The sequence below is a fragment of the Numida meleagris genome, chromosome 6 (assembly GCF_002078875.1).
Source record: "Numida meleagris isolate 19003 breed g44 Domestic line chromosome 6, NumMel1.0, whole genome shotgun sequence".
NCBI classification, from domain to species: domain Eukaryota; kingdom Metazoa; phylum Chordata; class Aves; order Galliformes; family Numididae; genus Numida; species Numida meleagris.
Window position 1 is genome coordinate 28855341 of NC_034414.1, and position 17536 is coordinate 28872876.

General features: G+C 42.8%; 1 protein-coding gene across 5 annotated transcripts in view; it reads left to right on the plus strand.

Annotated features, from left to right (window-relative positions):
• ACTN1 (actinin alpha 1) overlaps nucleotides 1-17009 on the plus strand; it is an 82695-nt gene extending 65686 nt beyond the window's left edge. For 2 of the 5 annotated variants that reach the window (XM_021403739.1, XM_021403741.1), the window contains exons 11-21: nucleotides 516-663; nucleotides 1230-1380; nucleotides 3765-3873; nucleotides 4358-4498; nucleotides 6589-6771; nucleotides 7693-7827; nucleotides 8701-8880; nucleotides 9806-9952; nucleotides 11936-12016; nucleotides 14109-14267; nucleotides 16121-17009. In XM_021403739.1, coding sequence (XP_021259414.1) covers nucleotides 516-663; nucleotides 1230-1380; nucleotides 3765-3873; nucleotides 4358-4498; nucleotides 6589-6771; nucleotides 7693-7827; nucleotides 8701-8880; nucleotides 9806-9952; nucleotides 11936-12016; nucleotides 14109-14267; nucleotides 16121-16279 — 1593 coding nt within the window. In that variant the 3' untranslated portion in view covers nucleotides 16280-17009. Of the gene's footprint in view, nucleotides 1-515; nucleotides 664-1229; nucleotides 1381-3764; nucleotides 3874-4357; nucleotides 4499-6588; nucleotides 6772-7692; nucleotides 7828-8700; nucleotides 8881-9805; nucleotides 9953-11935; nucleotides 12017-12564; nucleotides 12631-14108; nucleotides 14268-16120 lie in introns of all 5 variants that reach the window. The other 3 variants (XM_021403742.1, XM_021403743.1, XM_021403740.1) reach the window with 3 other exon arrangements.

The window sequence follows — 17536 nt, forward strand, 5'->3', positions numbered from 1 at the left end:
GCGTGTATACCCAAGCTGTTTCTGAAAAATGAAACTTGTTTATGACTGTTGGTGGGCAGAGCAATGTCCACCTTCAGAGTGAGCTATTCTGTGGTAGGAACCCTACAGAACACAGTTCAGTAAGTCCATAATAAGAGAGGAGCAAGAAATCATTGCTCCTCTGTCTCTAACCCAGACTCTGAGGTTCTTCACAAGTTCAATGCCTTTATGAGGAGATGTCTGGGTGCCTCTCATTCTTTCTAATTCAGAAATTCTTGGGTTTTGCTGTATTTTCATGTGCGGGAATGTTTAGAGAGGTTCTCTCATGCAGACCGCTATATCCTAACTACTGCTAGGCCTGCTTATCTTAAGTCTGACACTTTGTCTTCCTGACCTGTCTGCACAACCCCCTGAGATTAAAAGCCCACAGCCATTCTCTCCAATGAATTTGAACCATGTAGCCCACTGGGAATAATTCTGAAGTACTTCTACCGTAACTTCTAACCTCTAGTTTCTTCCCATGCTCATGTCCCTAGGATATAAACAATGCCTGGGGTGGCCTAGAGCAGGCTGAGAAGGGCTATGAGGAGTGGTTGTTGAATGAGATCCGGAGGCTAGAGAGGCTGGATCACCTGGCAGAGAAGTTCCGGCAGAAGGCATCTATTCACGAGTCCTGGACAGATGGTAAATGCCAGCTTACATGCTTCCTATTGCCTGACATAGTGCTGTCAGTTATGTGGAGAGGAAGTGATGGATCATATATGGGTTATTCTATGAGATTTTCCTTTTCAGAGGTTCACATTACTGTATTAGAAAAAAAAATCATGAAAATCACCTTGATCTCTGTTGTGTGTCAGCATTCCCTAACTGACAGAGTGAGATTCTTGAATAAAATAGAGCTACGGAGGAGAGAAGAGGTTGCTGTACAGTAAATGCTGCAGCTGGCATTTACAGGACTAGCATAGCACAGTTTGCACACAGTGAGATGAGTTCAGTATAAACTGTGACTGCAGTGGCCTGAGCTGCGGTATTTGCATCTCTGCTGATCATGGCAAACTCATTCACAGTGGTTTGAAAGTTATAATTTTGCAACTCTAGGCAAGTATGTGTGAGGACAAGACTTAAGCGGAGTGTCTGAAGTGGGGAAAGTGCAAAATGGAGAGCCCCAGGGCTGTCTAGGTGCAGGGGAGCTGGCTTTGGGAGCATTGGGTCCAGTCCTTCATTCTCCTGTCCTTTGGCTCCCTCCTCAGGTAAGGAAGCGATGCTGCAGCAGAAGGATTATGAAACTGCTACCCTCTCGGAGATAAAGGCCCTGCTGAAGAAACACGAGGCCTTTGAGAGCGACCTGGCTGCACACCAAGACCGTGTGGAACAGATTGCTGCTATTGCACAAGAGCTGAAGTACGGCACCACAGCATACATCTAGATCCTTGGGGCCAGAGAGACCTGATCAGCTTTGCCCTCTGCCCTATGGACAGCCACGAAACCATTCCCATACAAAAATGTTGGGAAGTCCAAGTGTTTCCAAACTGTATCTAGGATACTGCTCTTCAGTATCCAGACACACCAGAAAAGCAGGCCAGGAAATGGTTGAGTTGTGGGTGCTGATGAGGGGGAGGCAGAATTACATTCTCAAGCCAAGTTTCCACTATTTTCCAGCTCGTTATGCTGCTGTGAACCCTTTTCTAAAGAGGAAACCTGTCTTTGGCCCCTGCTGGGTTTCAGAGTCGAAGCACCGTTCGGCTTTTCCAGGAACAGAAGGAAATAGCAGAGGATAGCATGCACTTCAGAGACTCCTGGTTGGCTGTTTTATCAAAAAAAAGTGAAGGAAAAAAATCAGTTGTTTCGGCCCTTGGTGGCCTCCGTTACCACTGCAGGCACTTTGCCCCACGAATAATATGCTGTGTGCATCCAGTTAGCACTTGCACCAGGGGCTCTTTCCAGCAACTCAGTTCCCTCTGGACTTCCCCCTGGCTTAGAAACCTTCACCTCTACATCTTTTTCTGGAGTGAGGAGTGACCAGTCAGCAGGATAAATGGTGTCTCATCAGAGTGGAAAGTTGATTGTTGGGAAGAGCACTGGGAGAGATTTTTAAGCCCTGTGTGTTTCTTGGCAAAAACAGCTTGAGCTATTTGGCTTTCACTTTGTTTCCTATAATTAAAAATACTTCCATATCACACCAACCTATCTCAAGTTAGACGTTGTCTGGATTAGATCAGCTCTCTTGGGCTGAATGACTGTTTTTCTCTAAAAAATCAGGATTATTGGATCAAGATCGTTATCTCCTTTACCAACACAGATTTACAGAAGTGTTCCCTTTACCACTGGAGGATTGACCTTGAAACAGGAGGAGAGTTGAAGGCAATCCTCCATGTCAGTAAGATTAAAACTGAGGCTAGTTAGTCAGCAAGCATTAGCTGACCTGCCACTTCCAAAGCAAATGCTACGTGCCAGACAAAACAGCTGCAGCTCTAATAGCGGCAGGGAAGGATGTGTCCTTAGTTGAGAGAGAGGTGATTTCCTCCAAAGTGTGAGAACAGAAGGCTCTGCCACCCTTCCAAAGCTGTCTCTCATCTTAGCAAAAACGCTGTGCCTTGAAATTAACATGGCTGAGCTCTTTTTTCTCGCAGAGATGCACTGCCAGGGAGATCAAGAAGATGTGTGACTGTTCATACCAGGCATGTGTGGGGACATGGGCACACTGAACTCCCCAGCACAAGTGATCTGGCCTGAGTGCATTATAAGCAAGACTCAGGCGCAGTTATTTCAGGTGCAGTGCTTGCTGTGCAGCAAAGTAGATCAAGGAACTGATCTGGATTAAAAACCCAGCAAAGAAAAAGTTATTTTTAGCCCAAGGCAGTTTCATGACTAGTTTTCTGCAAGACTCCACCAACAGTTGTGCCCACACACCTCAGGAGGGGCAGTACAATGATGGGAAGAAATGAAGTAGGAGGAAACTGTTGAAACCTGTATTACTGCTTAAGAGAAATGCTCATCATATTGCCCAGGGTCCTTTGGTAGCTCAGCGAGTTATTCCACCTTCTCTTTTATGGGTGACACTTCACAGTTTGGCTTGTCTCCCTCTGCCTACAAGCTTCTCCCTCTTTGATCATACACAGAACCAAGAGCAAAATGCAGTGCAAAACCACAGGCTTCAGCCTACCCCTACCCCCATGATCTCCTTTTTCCATCCATGCTCTTAACAGCCCTTCTTCCAGAAATGCCAGGCTACAGACATCGCAGCCAAACACTATCTATCTGGCTTATTGGAGAGAAACTTGCACTGTAATTCTGGAATTGTCCTAAATAAGCAAATTGTTGCTGAAGATTGCCATCTCTCCTATGCAAGTCTTAAAACAAGTGACTTCTTTGCATTCGTAATAAAATTATTGTTGCCTTTACACCTGATGTATATCAGGTACATGCAGGTAGCTAGCCTACGTGATGTTCTTAAGCAGAATACAGGGCCATACTGCTGCTTTTAATCTGCTTATTCCCAGCCTGAGTAAAGACTCTACTCCCTTCCCCCAGTGCCAAGTTATTCCTATCAGGCAGCCAAGAGCAGCCTTGAGTGGTGGTTATTTTTCTTCCTGTTCTGAGTTGTTTGATGTGCCAATGTCTCCAAAGCTAGATACTGCTGTCCTCCTGGCATACTTCATTTGCAGAGACCACGAGCCCTCAGTTTGCATCTATTCTTAAGGCTGATAAAGATTTCTAATGTATTTATCATTCTTCACCAAAAGGTCTTTATTTGGTGTTTTGTTCTTTTTCTCCACCCCTCATAGTGAGCTGGACTATTATGACTCTCCGAGTGTCAATGCCAGGTGCCAGAAGATCTGTGATCAGTGGGATAATCTGGGTGCTCTAACCCAGAAACGTAGAGAGGCTTTAGAGGTGAGTCATATTGCCAGTTGGACTTTTGGGATTACATGAGTAGGTCATTTGTGGGAAACAAGCTGCAGTGGGCATGAACATCCTATTTCAGCCTTTTTTGTCCACTTCTAGAAATCCCAGACTGTAATCCTGAGCTACATCTCAGTATATTTAGCCTCCTTCTCTGTTTCCAGCCCAGTTACAGTACCATTCATTTACTCAGGCTATTGATTTGTTTCTAGTCTTCTGTGTTTGTAATTTTATTCTGCTTGAAAAGACTCCTTGTTTTGTTTCATTTCAAAGGACCTCATATTTTTCCCTCAGAGCAAGGAAAAATTCCATCCTGTGTGTAATGTCTCAGCAGAGACTTTTACTGTAGTGCCTTCCTGAGAGTACCAAGCAGGTCTGAAAGGATGGAGCAACTCAAAGAACCCACGTATCTGTGTGATTTTTATTCTCTAACCATCTTCCCTGATTTTCTTTCTTTTCTTTTTGTGCATCTTAGAGGACAGAGAAGCTGCTGGAAACAATTGACCAGTTGTACCTGGAATATGCCAAACGAGCTGCCCCCTTCAATAACTGGATGGAAGGGGCCATGGAAGACCTGCAGGACACATTCATTGTTCACACCATTGAGGAGATCCAGGTACAGAGCAGTGATTTGCACCAGCCATGCTGGGATAGAGGGAAGTCAGAGGTCACCCGAATTCCTAATGGCACCAGATTTTTAGGTCATGTTTTGATGGTGCTGCTCTAGTGAATGAGCCTTAGCACAAGCAACAAAAAGGACTATGCTTTTCCTTGATCTCTTCCAAAAACCTGTATCTGAGTAGATATGAGTCAAGTTCACACTATTCTAGCTGAGTACGAAGAACTGAAAGTGGATTTTTCGTTGTGACTCCAGTCTTACAAGTGAGAGTTGGAAAGCTGAGAGGATCTTTTAGGGTCTTGCATTTGTTAGGTGTTTTTTTTTTTTAAATCAAAATGAACAAAACTTAGTGCTGCTGTCAGGTTCTGTGCGTCAGTTGTCCTATATAATGTTATATTCACGTCATCTGGTCCTTTGTGATGTGTCATGAGGGCAGTTGTTGAGCTGCCAGCTGGGTTTCAGTGCTGAGCATAGGAAACATCAGAATTCTGTGCTTTGTTAGTGGATTGCCATTTGAAGCCAAGGATTTCTTGCCTCTTGTAAGACAACAGGGACATCTCCCCTTTTGAAAGGGCGTAATGAAAGCAATTTGAAGTACCTATAGGTAATTTTCAGACCTTTGAGAGCGGAAATTATCCTTCTCTGAGTTCTAGAGGGGAGTTTGTTTCTTCTGCTTGATGGGCTCCTGAAAAGATCCAAATATTCATTTGGATATAGCTGATTGAGATGAACAGCCAGGATATTCTTACAATTAGCAGTTGCTGCACTACTGCTGAAATTTCTTCCTGAGATTATGCTTTCTCAGGACCTGGTCAGTTTGTCAAAACCTTATGAGTGTTTTGTAGGAATGGTTGACGGTTGACCGCAATATGGCTATTGGTGAGGCAGTGAATGGGAAACCGGCAGGGGACACAAGGCAGTCGGGGAGACAGAGGCAGTAATATAGCCCTAGCATGGTTTGAGCTCTGTTACTGAAGCCTTTCTACACCCTTTTCCATCTTGAATAAAGGGATTCACTAAGTCTTTCATAATGCAGAACAAATATGAACAGTGTTTAAACATTTCCATCATCTCTTTGTGACTGCAGAATATTTCCCAAGTCTCCCAGACTTGCATTACATTTCTGTGGCCACTGCAGCAGATGTGAAGTAATGAGTCACCATGTAAGGAAGCAATTTTACAAAAGTAGTTGCAGTGTATGTGTTGTAAGAAAGTGGTCAGTTATGAGGTTTACTTTCATTCCCTCTTCTGTCCACACTGTTCCTGCCATTATCCCTGCACATGCTTCTCTGGCTCACATCTGTTTTGCTGCCTCTTCCCCTGTGTTTGCCTCCCTAGTCTTGATCTTCCAGACTTCTGGGACAAAGTATCTTAAAGGCCTGTAGAAGCAGTGGGAAGTAAGCCAGGACCTACTGGCTTGTCAACTGTCCACAAGCTACCAGCAAGCATGCCCCCACCTTCAGTCTGTGGATCACAGTCTGAGCACCACAGCCAGATGGGGAACAGAAAGGGCCTGTTGTGTACAGGGAGAAGGAGCAGTTTTCAGCAACAGGAGCTTATGGTGCCTGTACAGGTTTGCTGTGGTCTGAAAGACTTTCATCTAGTTCTAACTTAAACTGATCAGACTGGATCTGACTTTATTATTCATCTGGAGTCATCTTTGTTGTAGAACTAGTACATACCTAGTGGGAGAAGAACTATATGATGCATTTAGACTTGTGAGATATGGCCACTTTAAAGTAATGCTAGCAGTTCAGTTTTCCCTAAGGAGACAGCCCGTCACACAGCGGTGTTAGAGAAACAGTTTCTCTTAAACTGTGAGCCAGAATTATTCCATCATGTTTTGGGATGTGATCTCTGTTTCTGGTCAACACAGGACAGAAACAAAGAGAGGGAAAAGGAGACTTCATTTAACTACTTAAAACAACCTGTTCAGTAATGCTGAGAGATACTGGAAGTCTGTTAGAGTAGCCTGTTTTGTATATTGGAAATGTGTAAGCTTTTGCAGTTACTTCAGCAGGGATATATTTGCTCAAGGGGCTATTTGGTAACTAATGCTCTTTTCTGCTGCCACCTTCCTTCCACAGGGATTGACCACAGCCCACGAACAGTTCAAAGCCACTTTGCCAGATGCCGACAAGGAGCGACAGGCCATCCTGGGAATCCACAATGAAGTCTCGAAGATTGTCCAGACGTACCACGTCAACATGGCAGGAACGAATCCTTACACTACAATCACCCCGCAGGAGATCAATGGCAAATGGGAACATGTGAGTTCTTTACAACGTTGCAGTTAGTGTGGGAAAGGCTGCTGCTCAGTCACTGAGGCCCCAGGATGGGGATTATTTTCTCTCAGTTATTCTCATGCTTACTGCTGAGCTTTTGCGCATTTGTCATATGTTTTTGGCTCAAATGCCATGTGTTTGGAAGGTGGAAGAGACCTTTAAAATAAATGCCTAAGGGTGTCAGGTCTCTTTTTGTTCTTCTTTTTCTAGGGAAAGATGTGAAATTAAGAACTTTAAGATTTTAAGTTCTCTGTTGACCTGAAAAGCAAGTACAGTATGGGAGTCAGTGTCCTTCTCTATCATTCAACCCTTCAGATATTCAGCCTCCACAGACAAGGAGCCTTCTAATGCTATAATACTAACAGAGCAGTTACTCTCAATACCTGCTGATGGTCCTTACCACAAAATCAGTGGCAGACTACAACTACTGCATTTAAGCAAATGTCAGACACAAAAACCCCAGATAGTGGATGAAAGCTGCTTTTCGTGGCATGAGATGAAATTGCAGAATCCATCCTGTGCTGGAGAGGATTCACATTCCATGAGCCTCCCTGCAAGGCCTAAAGCTTCTGACTGCCTCTTTTCAGAACAAACACTCCTCTCCCTAGTCTTACAGGCCTGTTTGCAACCCCACTGACAGTGAAACTCTGCACTTTCTCCAAAACCTAACCCTAACCCTAGAGAGTGCCCAGGTCCAACACCCTCTCCTCTTGGGGCTCCCCTAAAAAGTGGCCAGGATTAAGCACTTCTTGCAGCCCTCAGCCTTTTTTAGCAGCCCCTTCACAAACCCACTTACAGTGGGACTCTGCGCTTTCTCTGTTTCCCTTTCCTTGTGTCAGTTTCTACAGTTATTATTCATTTGCTTTTATATGTATTAAATGCACACTTTGTTACTCTTTGCTCCAGGTGCGGCAGCTGGTTCCTAGAAGGGATCAGGCCCTAATGGAAGAACATGCTCGCCAGCAGCAAAATGAACGACTTCGTAAGCAGTTTGGTGCACAAGCCAATGTCATTGGTCCCTGGATTCAGACCAAGATGGAGGTACAGCTTTTGTCATTTTTGTTCTCTTTTCTGTGATTTTCACTGATTCTTTTATTCTGATTCTCTGTTTACTACTGATGTGGTCATTATTCCTTGAGATTACAAGGGAAACTTTTATAGCAAATACAGAGAATCCAAAGATTGGTATCAGTTACTGAAGTGCTTGTACTTTTCTTCCCCTAACTCTTTAGTAAAGAGATTAAAAAATGCTACCTAGAATGGGGAACACCAGTATTTTAATAGAGTTGAAATTATATGCAGCATGGGAAAGACCCTGCATCAGAAGTATATTTTATGGAACTGCTTTCATAGCAATTGCACACAGCTATTGGTACACATGAGAAAATAAATACATCTAGTGTGCTGAACATGAGCAGAAGAGAAACATTTTTAATGGGGATCTTCTCTCTTTAGGTAAACTATGAGTTCAAGTAATTGTGAGTTGGTAAGATGAAAATTATGAAGCTGTTAATGATGGTAGAAGGTATAAAAAAGCAAGCAATTACAGAAATATTACTGTGTGGAGGAATTAACACAGTGGCAGACAACACATCAGGAAAAGTTCTGTCTTGCTGCAGTACTGGCTTATGAACAGCTCTGTCTTGCTACAGTACTGGCTTATGAACTACAATTTCCTTCTTTTGCATCCTTACATTAGGTGCATCTTATATGATGCACTCCACTTGAAAAATGTTCAAGGCTCTGCTGAAATTTTTGCTGACAGTCTCTGCTCATCAAAAGTAACTTCTCTCTGAGATGTATTTTTGTTTTGATTCATCATCCTGTGTAAGCATTAAATAGCTGCATTAAATATCTGCCATGTTAAAGCTTTTCCTTCTAACAGGGTCTAATTTCTTTGGCTTTGCAATGCAGGAGATTGGCCGCATTTCAATAGAGATGCATGGGACTCTGGAGGACCAGCTCAACCACTTGCGGCAGTATGAGAAAAGCATTGTGAATTACAAACCAAAGATTGACCAGTTGGAGGGAGACCACCAACAGATCCAGGAGGCGCTTATCTTTGACAACAAGCACACCAACTACACCATGGAGGTAAATGTTTTGCAGTGCCTTTTCCCTGCTGGAGTGTAGTGCCAGCAGATCAGAAAGCTTGATTTGTCGTGGCACCAACCACATCCGGTTCAGGCAGTATGTTGTGGCTCTAAGGAAGGCAGAGATTGACAGAATGACCAGGCATGCAACACCACGTCACTGAAATTCTTTTCAGCCTTACTGTTCTTTATGCCAACCCAGTCTGTTGTACTTCCACATACAGACAGTAGAAGTAACCTAAATAAGATTAACAGTATTGCGTGAAAAATTGGCTGGTCTTGTTTCTCCTGCCACCTGGCTGTGGTAGCCTAATAGCTGGGATTAGAAAGCCCAGACAAGTGTTGGTGTTTTTGAGCTGCTATGGCATGGAAGAAGAAAAAAGTCCAGCAGAACCTTTTCGAAATAAGAGTCTGGCTTTCTGTTTACAACATCAGGTTTTGTGGAAACAACCTGAATTCAGCATGTGTCCTGCAAAACACAGACAGGCTTTGAAACTTGCCTTTTGGTTTCTGGCCAACTCTAGCCACAGACGTAGTGGAGCACCAGTATATTTCAAGGATTGTGGTTCATTTATTTTCTTGGTTCATGTAAGGAGTTTTCTGTCCAAATAAGTCCTAGAAGCATCAGGTTTGGTTATCTTTTGTGTTAAAGGCCCTCACTGTGTTGCACTACAAGGGAAAGGACCTTTGCAATAGGACCACGACTTTATTATGAACAGAAATTGGCCTCTTCAATACTTTCTGCAGTCAGAATTCACATTTTAAACATCCGGTTGGCTCACCCTGCAGATGAGAAGGAAGCTCTTCTGAGCAAATAGACTGCCTTGGCCATCAGGATCGCAACAAGTAGCACATTTGATCCAGTAGCTTCAGAAGCAGAAGAGCTACTTTTTAATTTTAAAATTTTCTTATTCTCTTTTTTCCAGCATATCCGAGTGGGCTGGGAGCAGCTATTAACAACAATTGCTAGAACCATTAATGAAGTGGAAAACCAGATTTTGACCCGTGATGCCAAAGGAATAAGCCAGGAACAGATGAATGAGTTCCGAGCCTCTTTCAACCATTTTGACCGGGTAAGTGAGTGTTGACTGTAGCGTGGTAAGCTGCAAGCTTCCATGTAGACTGCGCTGTGCAATAAGAAACAGTCACTGTGATAAAGCTAGATTAACAGAATATGTTGCATTCTTAAAAATGCTACTCCTGTGGAGCAGGGAGACTGCCAAGTGATCATTAGGCTGGACGATAAGTATATCTGAAATGCAAAGATCCCTGATAAAGATAAGGTTTGAAAATGTTTGAAGGCTTATTTAGGAAATGACATTTTTAGCTCAGCTTCACTATCTTGATTTATAAAATCCTTTGGAGCAGCCATCCTCCACTCTGATACCCCATCACATAAATTGATATTGAAAAAAACAGCATTGCTCTTGTATGAAGCAAACAGGAGGATCTATGCACAGCATGGCATTGCATAACGTAGATAAACCCTGATGTAAAGCCTGCCTTGCCTTACCGTGGAAATACATGGAAAGGCGCTAACAGGTACAAGACAAAAAGATTTCCTCAAAGAAAATCCTCCCCTTGATTATCCACCCTCCCTGCAGCTCGTCCTTGTACGGTGAGAAGCCATCAGCTAGCATCCTTCTATCGACCAAATCAGAAAGCTTTCACACAGGGAGGCAGAGACAGCAGCCCAAGCCTGACACCATCTCATGACTGGTTCTGTAGGCTCAGTCATTAACCCCCTCAATGTTGTCTGGAAATCCATGAGCAGCCTGCGGGTACTAAGTCAGTGATGAAAATGTAGGTGCCCTCCACCATTTGCTGCACGAACCAGACTGTTTGAAAGGTTTCCCGAGAACAGGGCTGCAGCCTGCCCTCTCAGAGGCTGACAACACTTTCAGATTGCTGAGCGCATTCGAGCCACTCTCTAGCTTTTCAAAGGAAAGCCAAAACCATCTCTTCCTTCCTTAGCAGGCCCCAGAAAGCCCTGTAGATTTAACATTTTTACCTTTATGTCATTTGCGTTTTCTCCACAACAGTCTGAATGATAATGCAGAAAGAACATGTCTTCCCAATCTTCAGCTGTGTATTTGAGTTATGAGGGCTTAACACTGGCTTTAAAAAGCTAATTTTTTGAGGAAAGTCACATGGAATTGGCCCCACAGTCCTATTTGTAGCTTCCTGTCTATGGCCAGAGATGGTGGCTGCCATCAGGGGCTCTTCAGTGCATGGAGCTGTCCTGAGCTAAAATTCTGTGGGGCGGATGGGGATTCTCAGTTCATGTGGTAGTTTGTGATCATGGATACATCCGAACACTGGGAGAGCAGGGAATAAGCAAGGGAAAGAGCAGCTGCCAAGCCTCATTGTGCCGTGCTGTACAGTAGCGCTGTTTTCAGAGCTGAGCACTTCAAACAGCTTGCCAGTCAAAGTTCCACCTTATGTGCAGGTCTCATAAATACAGCAATAACACTGCTCCCTCGAGCTTCAGCTGTTTTTCTTTGTCTGTTCCTGGGATGCCCTGACAGCTCAGCTTCCTTGGGTGTGTTGCCAAACGTACCTGCCCTCACCTACTCCCTTGGTGGGACTTTTGACTAAAAGAATAAGGCAATGCTTCCCACTGCCTCTTCCTGCTTACTGCACTCCAGGTTACTAGCGAAACACGGGGTTTCTGGCACTATGGATAACAAGCAGTGATGCAAGTAATTCACTTGGGAGATGGAGATCTTGAGGCTTCTGAGCAATGACTGTTTTTATCATTCAAAAGCTCTCAAGATGTGACGAGCTTTCTCAGAAGAAACTGTTCCAAGAGCATTTTTAGCACATCCTGAAATGTCATTGTGATATCTAATGTTGTGCACTTTTTATTTTTCTTTCCTGTGTTTCTTTCTATCTGCATGTCGTTCTTCCTCTCCCTGTCCTCTCACCCACTGCATGGTGCACCTGTTTGTTGTCTTTCCACCTCCCTTTGATTTCCTGTGTCTCCCTTCTGTCTGCCCCACACCGTCACCCCACTGGCACTGCATGTCCTGCTGCCTGGCACACCGCATAACCAGGACCACTCCGGCACACTTGGCCCTGAGGAATTCAAAGCCTGTCTCATCAGCTTGGGTTACGATATTGGAAACGATGCACAGGTACTGAATGCTAGTGGTGAACACAGCCAGATATTAAGCTAAGAAAAAATAACATTTTTTTTTCCTTTCTTTTCTCGTTTGTCTTAATCTATCTGTCATTGCTGTTCTTCTGTTTGGCTATATATGCATCACTTTTCTCTTCTACTTTGTCTCTAAATGTACCTTGGTATCTATTCCTTCTTAATTCCATAATGGTTTGTCTTGTGGAAACTCCTTTTATGTCTTTAAACTATTCCGTTTACTTCTGTGTCACTTAACACTCCTTCTCTTGTCCATCTCTCAATGTGTCTTGCTTAACATCTTCCTTCTGCTTTTTCATCATCAACGTTTTCCATGTGTGCTAACTATTCTGTGTCCAAAACAACTTTTACATCATGGTTTCACAAAATACCTTTGCTACATTGTTTTTCATTGTCTTGTACATACTTTTTTCCATCTCCTCCTCCCTAAAACTCATTCTCTGTAATGTCTCGTGTGGGTTCATTTCTCCCTGGATCGGTCTCCCTTTTCTCTCTTGGCTTTTCCCATCTTTGCATCACTCTCTGTAGAAGAAGACTGGTATGATGGATTGTGAAGATTTCCGAGCCTGCCTTATCTCCATGGGTTACAATATGGTAATGTAGAGCCCTCTATCACTTCTGTTCAAAGTGATTCTTATAGCCACCTACAGAAAGAAAGGGAGAATGTGTAGTGTGTGAATCAAGGTAAATGCAATCTTATTTTCCAGCAATTGAAGTTCAATCCAGTACATGTAAAATTGTCTTGCAGTAGTAGCTGAAGATTTAAAAAAACTGATATCATTGTCTTAATTCTTTGTATGTCAAATAAGAAGTGCGTTTATCAAACCGTGCAGCTACAAGTGGAAAAAACAATAAACTTTCTTATACTGGTACGTGTGCTCTACATGGTGACACATAAGCTCCCCGGACCTAAGCGTCAATTGAACTCTTCTGGAAGCCTGATTTCTGAATACATTCAAACGTTGCTGCTCTCGTTCCTGCCATTTATTTCACATCTCTTTGTTCATGTATGTAGGTTCAAGTTCCAGTCATCTTCCCTGTAGCTTTTCCCTCACCAAAGCACTTGCACATTCATGTGGCACCTCGAGAGGCATGATAACTAATGCAGAGGGTTTCACCAAAGACTGATATTCATCAAAGGGCAGGAGAAGAGCACGGTGCAAAAATGTTGAGCTCTACTCTTGGTATGAGCTCCTTATGTCAGGCAAAGCAGTGTTTGTCTTCCTTATCAACCCAGTGTAAACACAGACTCTTTTTGATGTAGTGTGCCAATCTGCAGCAACATTTGATTAGATACTTCAATTAATCTTGAAGGTATACTGATCTGGAGGTGTTAGAAGAGCATATACCCAGGAGAATACTCAGCTCTGCTTTCCTTCTCCTCCTTACCTGGGGAGAAAGGAATCCCACAGATGAGAATAGATAATATTTTGTTTATATGAGAAAGACAAACAAAAAAAAAAAACCCTACAGAGAACCAGAAAACTCACAGCATGGTTTTGCCTTCTGTAGTAAACTTCTGTTCTCTGTAGAACCTCTCCTGCAAAAGCTATTTCCCCGAGCCTCTCCAGATATAGAAGTCCTTTTCTCCAAAGCCTATGTAGGTAGGATGAACCAGATACCATTCAAGGCCCCAGAGAGGTCTCTGCTGGTGGATTCTGTTCCAGCAGCAGAACAGAACTGTGCAAGTTTAGGAAGTACAAGGATTTAATGAATGCAGATCTTCCAATATTGCTATGGACATCTATCACAACACCTATTACAGAGAAAGCTGCATCTTCCCCTTGAGTCTGTATGATATTTTCCCTAGTAGGAGCATTATCCTAGAACTAGTTGGAGTTGGATGCTATCTTAGGGCACAGCTGAGAATATTTTATTCCAAAGAACAAATGAGTGGGAAGCATTTGTACACAACAGCCAGATAAAAAAGAGTGTATTTTAATAAAGGGTTGAAGCTGTTTCTGTTTGACTTTGCTTTCCCAGCCGTGAGATGTGCTGCTGAACAGTCTCTCCTCACTTTCATGGCACTGCTGCCCAAGTGTCCAGGCTTACATGGCTCTCTTGTTCTCCAGGGAGAGGCAGAGTTTGCCCGCATCATGAGCATCGTCGACCCTAATCGCATGGGTGTAGTGACGTTCCAGGCCTTCATCGACTTCATGTCCCGGGAAACAGCAGATACAGATACTGCTGACCAGGTTATGGCTTCTTTCAAGATCCTGGCTGGAGATAAGGTGAGGCTCGATGGTCTTTCTTCCAATCTGTATTGTTCCTTCTTTCCTTTTTCCCTCCTGTCTGCAAGAGAAAGTGGTGAGGGAAGCACTCTCTAGCAAGGAGGGCATTTTCACAGGAACGCTGCGGTGCTGGAGGAGTGCAAGGCTAAAGTGTGGCCTAATGAGCAGCCTGCCAAGGCACTTGAAAGTCCTGTTCAGCTGTCAGCAGATCAGCAGAACTATGCTGCCCACTCTCGCATTAAAAAATTAAGAGCTTAGTTTCGATTTGTTACTTTAAAATGTATGATTACAATTAAACAGATGGTTCTTGATTATTCTTGAAAAACTGTTAATTACTGACAGCCATAGACTTGAGACAATCTTTTTAGATATCCGTCAGGCACTACAGTTGTTATACAATCAATACTAGGTTGTCATTAAAGATAGGCTGTATCTGCAAGCTGTACAATTTTAAAAGGGCATATTTTAATAATAAATTGGTTGCAAATAAGAAAAATTGCAGAATGATGCTGAAGTATTACTCTTCTAAATTTGCAACATCAGTGGAACCAGATGATATAAAAATAATATATTCTTATTTTTCTTACATAAAAATCCCCGCTGGTCTTCAATGTAATTGAAAGAATAAGTGGTATTTCTAATACTAACGATTCTCTGTGTTTTCTCATGATTTTATTTATCTCATGTGAAACATGGGATTCTATTTCTCAGGCTATAATGAGTTATCCTTTCATCCAGTATTGGTTTCGGTGCTTCACTAATCATCTTTTCATAACCTGTAATGTAGAAACCCATGATGCCCATCTTTCTCTAAGGCACAATAGCTGACTAAAGCCAGTTCTATTGTCTTTCGAGGCCTGAAAATTCCAGCTTATTATGATGGGCTTACCACTGAGAAAGGAAGCTTTTGGAGATACAGTGTTATTTACTAACTCATTTATTCTTTACAGTACATTAAATATAACTGTCAGTGTTTAATACACTCTAGTGACTATAGCATGAATCAGACCGTATTTCATTATGAAGAAAAATCTGCTACTCATTCCAGTCATGAAATTGAAGGCATGAAAGAAGGAATAGAAAGCCAAAGGAGAGAGAGAGAGAGAGAGAGAGATGCTCTGAAACCTGAGTCATTTATTCAGAAAACTGCAAGCGAGTCAGTTAGCTAAACACAACCTACTGGTTAGCTAACAAGCAGTTACTGTTACCAGCTGCATGAAAAGAAGCCAAGCTAGCCTCAGCTCAGCCGAATGAGTCTCCCGAAGCCAAATTTATGTAAAACTTTTTGCTTGCTTATTAAAAATGTCTGCTGTGAAAGACAAGAATTATTAGCAGAGCTGTGAAAGCTTCCAGAAGTGTTCACTCATCTGCTGCCTGCAGTGGTGCCACCAGCCAGTGCTAGTGGGTCTGGCTCCTTTCCACACTCTGAGGAGAGGGAATGGCAGCTCCCAAGCAGCACGAACTGCTGCCAGTGAGGGGCAGGATCCAAATGACATTTCTGCTTCTTCCTGTTTGCCTGAAGCCGGACTTCCACTTTCAAGAAGAAGGTACAACAATTTATCTGAACTCCCACCGGGTCTTTTCTTCAGGCGTGCCAGCATATCTCCTGCAAAAATAATCCTCCTCTCCTCTGTAAAAACATTTTCTTAGCCAAACAGTAGGGAGAGCAACTGCATTTTCCTCACAGGTGCGTGCCCAGCGAGCTCTGTGTATGGGCGCACGGTACAAGTCTCGTTGTTGTGGTCAGCCCCTGACTGCCGTCCGCTGCCCTGTGGGGGCAGGGAGTAGTGTCCCCCTGATGAAAGTCAGTGTTTTGAAGATAACATTTTCCTTATCCTGTGTCTTCGTTGCAGAACTACATCACTGTGGATGAGTTGCGGCGGGAACTGCCTCCTGATCAGGCTGAGTACTGCATTGCTAGAATGGCACCGTACAATGGCCGTGATGCTGTACCTGGTGCCCTGGACTACATGTCTTTCTCCACGGCGCTCTATGGCGAAAGTGACCTTTAACTTTTTTCTGTCCCACCACACACTCCCTCCCCTCTCCCCGTCCAACACACCCTCCTTTCTCTTTGCAAAGCAGCCTCTGCTCCGCTCTTTTTTGTGTTTCCCTGTTTTGCTTCAGATAACAGATCACGTTTTTAAATGGGGGGAGGACATTGACATGACACCGCCTACCTTGCCCTTGAAATGACAGTTTACAAAATTATTTTGTGCAAAAAAAGTTACGTTTTAAAAAGAACAGACATATTTTATTATAGAAAAAGGTATTTTTCTCCACCAGATTGAAACTTAAAAAGGAAATGTTAAAATATTGCACCAAATATTTTTTGTTGTGACATAGAAAGTCGAGCACAATGTTACATTCCATCCTTTCCAAAAAGAACCAAACAACAACAAAACGCCACTTGTTCTGTTAACTTTTACATCCGCGTATGTCTCTTTATCACGTTTATCTTTGGAGGGGGGAAGGCACACAAGTGCATGTGTTTGCTGGTTCACTCATTTCATGAAAATATTTTACGATAAACTTTTGAAATTGCTGTGTTTTCTAAGGAAAAAAATAATGTACACAGCTCATGTTTTCATATTTAATTAAAAATACAATATGCCTCCTATGTTTATCAGTGCACAACATTTTTTGTTGCTGAGAGTTGTCTGGTTTCAGATGAAGCTTGAGAGTTGATAACTTTGATATTGCTTGTCACAAACCATATTAAAAATTTCTTGTGATAACAAATCTAGACTTTATTCATTTGTATAGTGAATGCTTAGTCCTCTTTAGTTGAAACCACATACACGAAGAGAATCCAAAATGCTTTTTAGTTGAAATTACAGTCCTTTGAATGTCAGCTTCCCTCCCCCTTAACCTTTTCATTTTTGTTGAATTAAATTGGAAATTGCACAGCTTTCTGGCCATTTTAAATTAGATGTATTGTTTTTAATCATCCCTGACACTCACATATCTCTAGGACAGTATCCCCATTATTCCTTTAAAAACAGCACAGAATTAATTACAGAGCTATGCAAACAATCACTGCATTTTGAGCCATCTAATGAAGGATTCCTCCACTGTTCTATGCCCAGCATTGCATAGCTCACTGCTTTTGATATGGTATCTTCTGACATCATAAATTCTTCCAGCACCCACAAACATCTTTGTGTTAGACATTCAAAAGAAACCAGCCTTCAGAACAACTCCTTTGGGACCTTTCATGAATCAAAGTATATGCAAATGCACGTGCCTGGAAATTAGCAAAGGGAAGG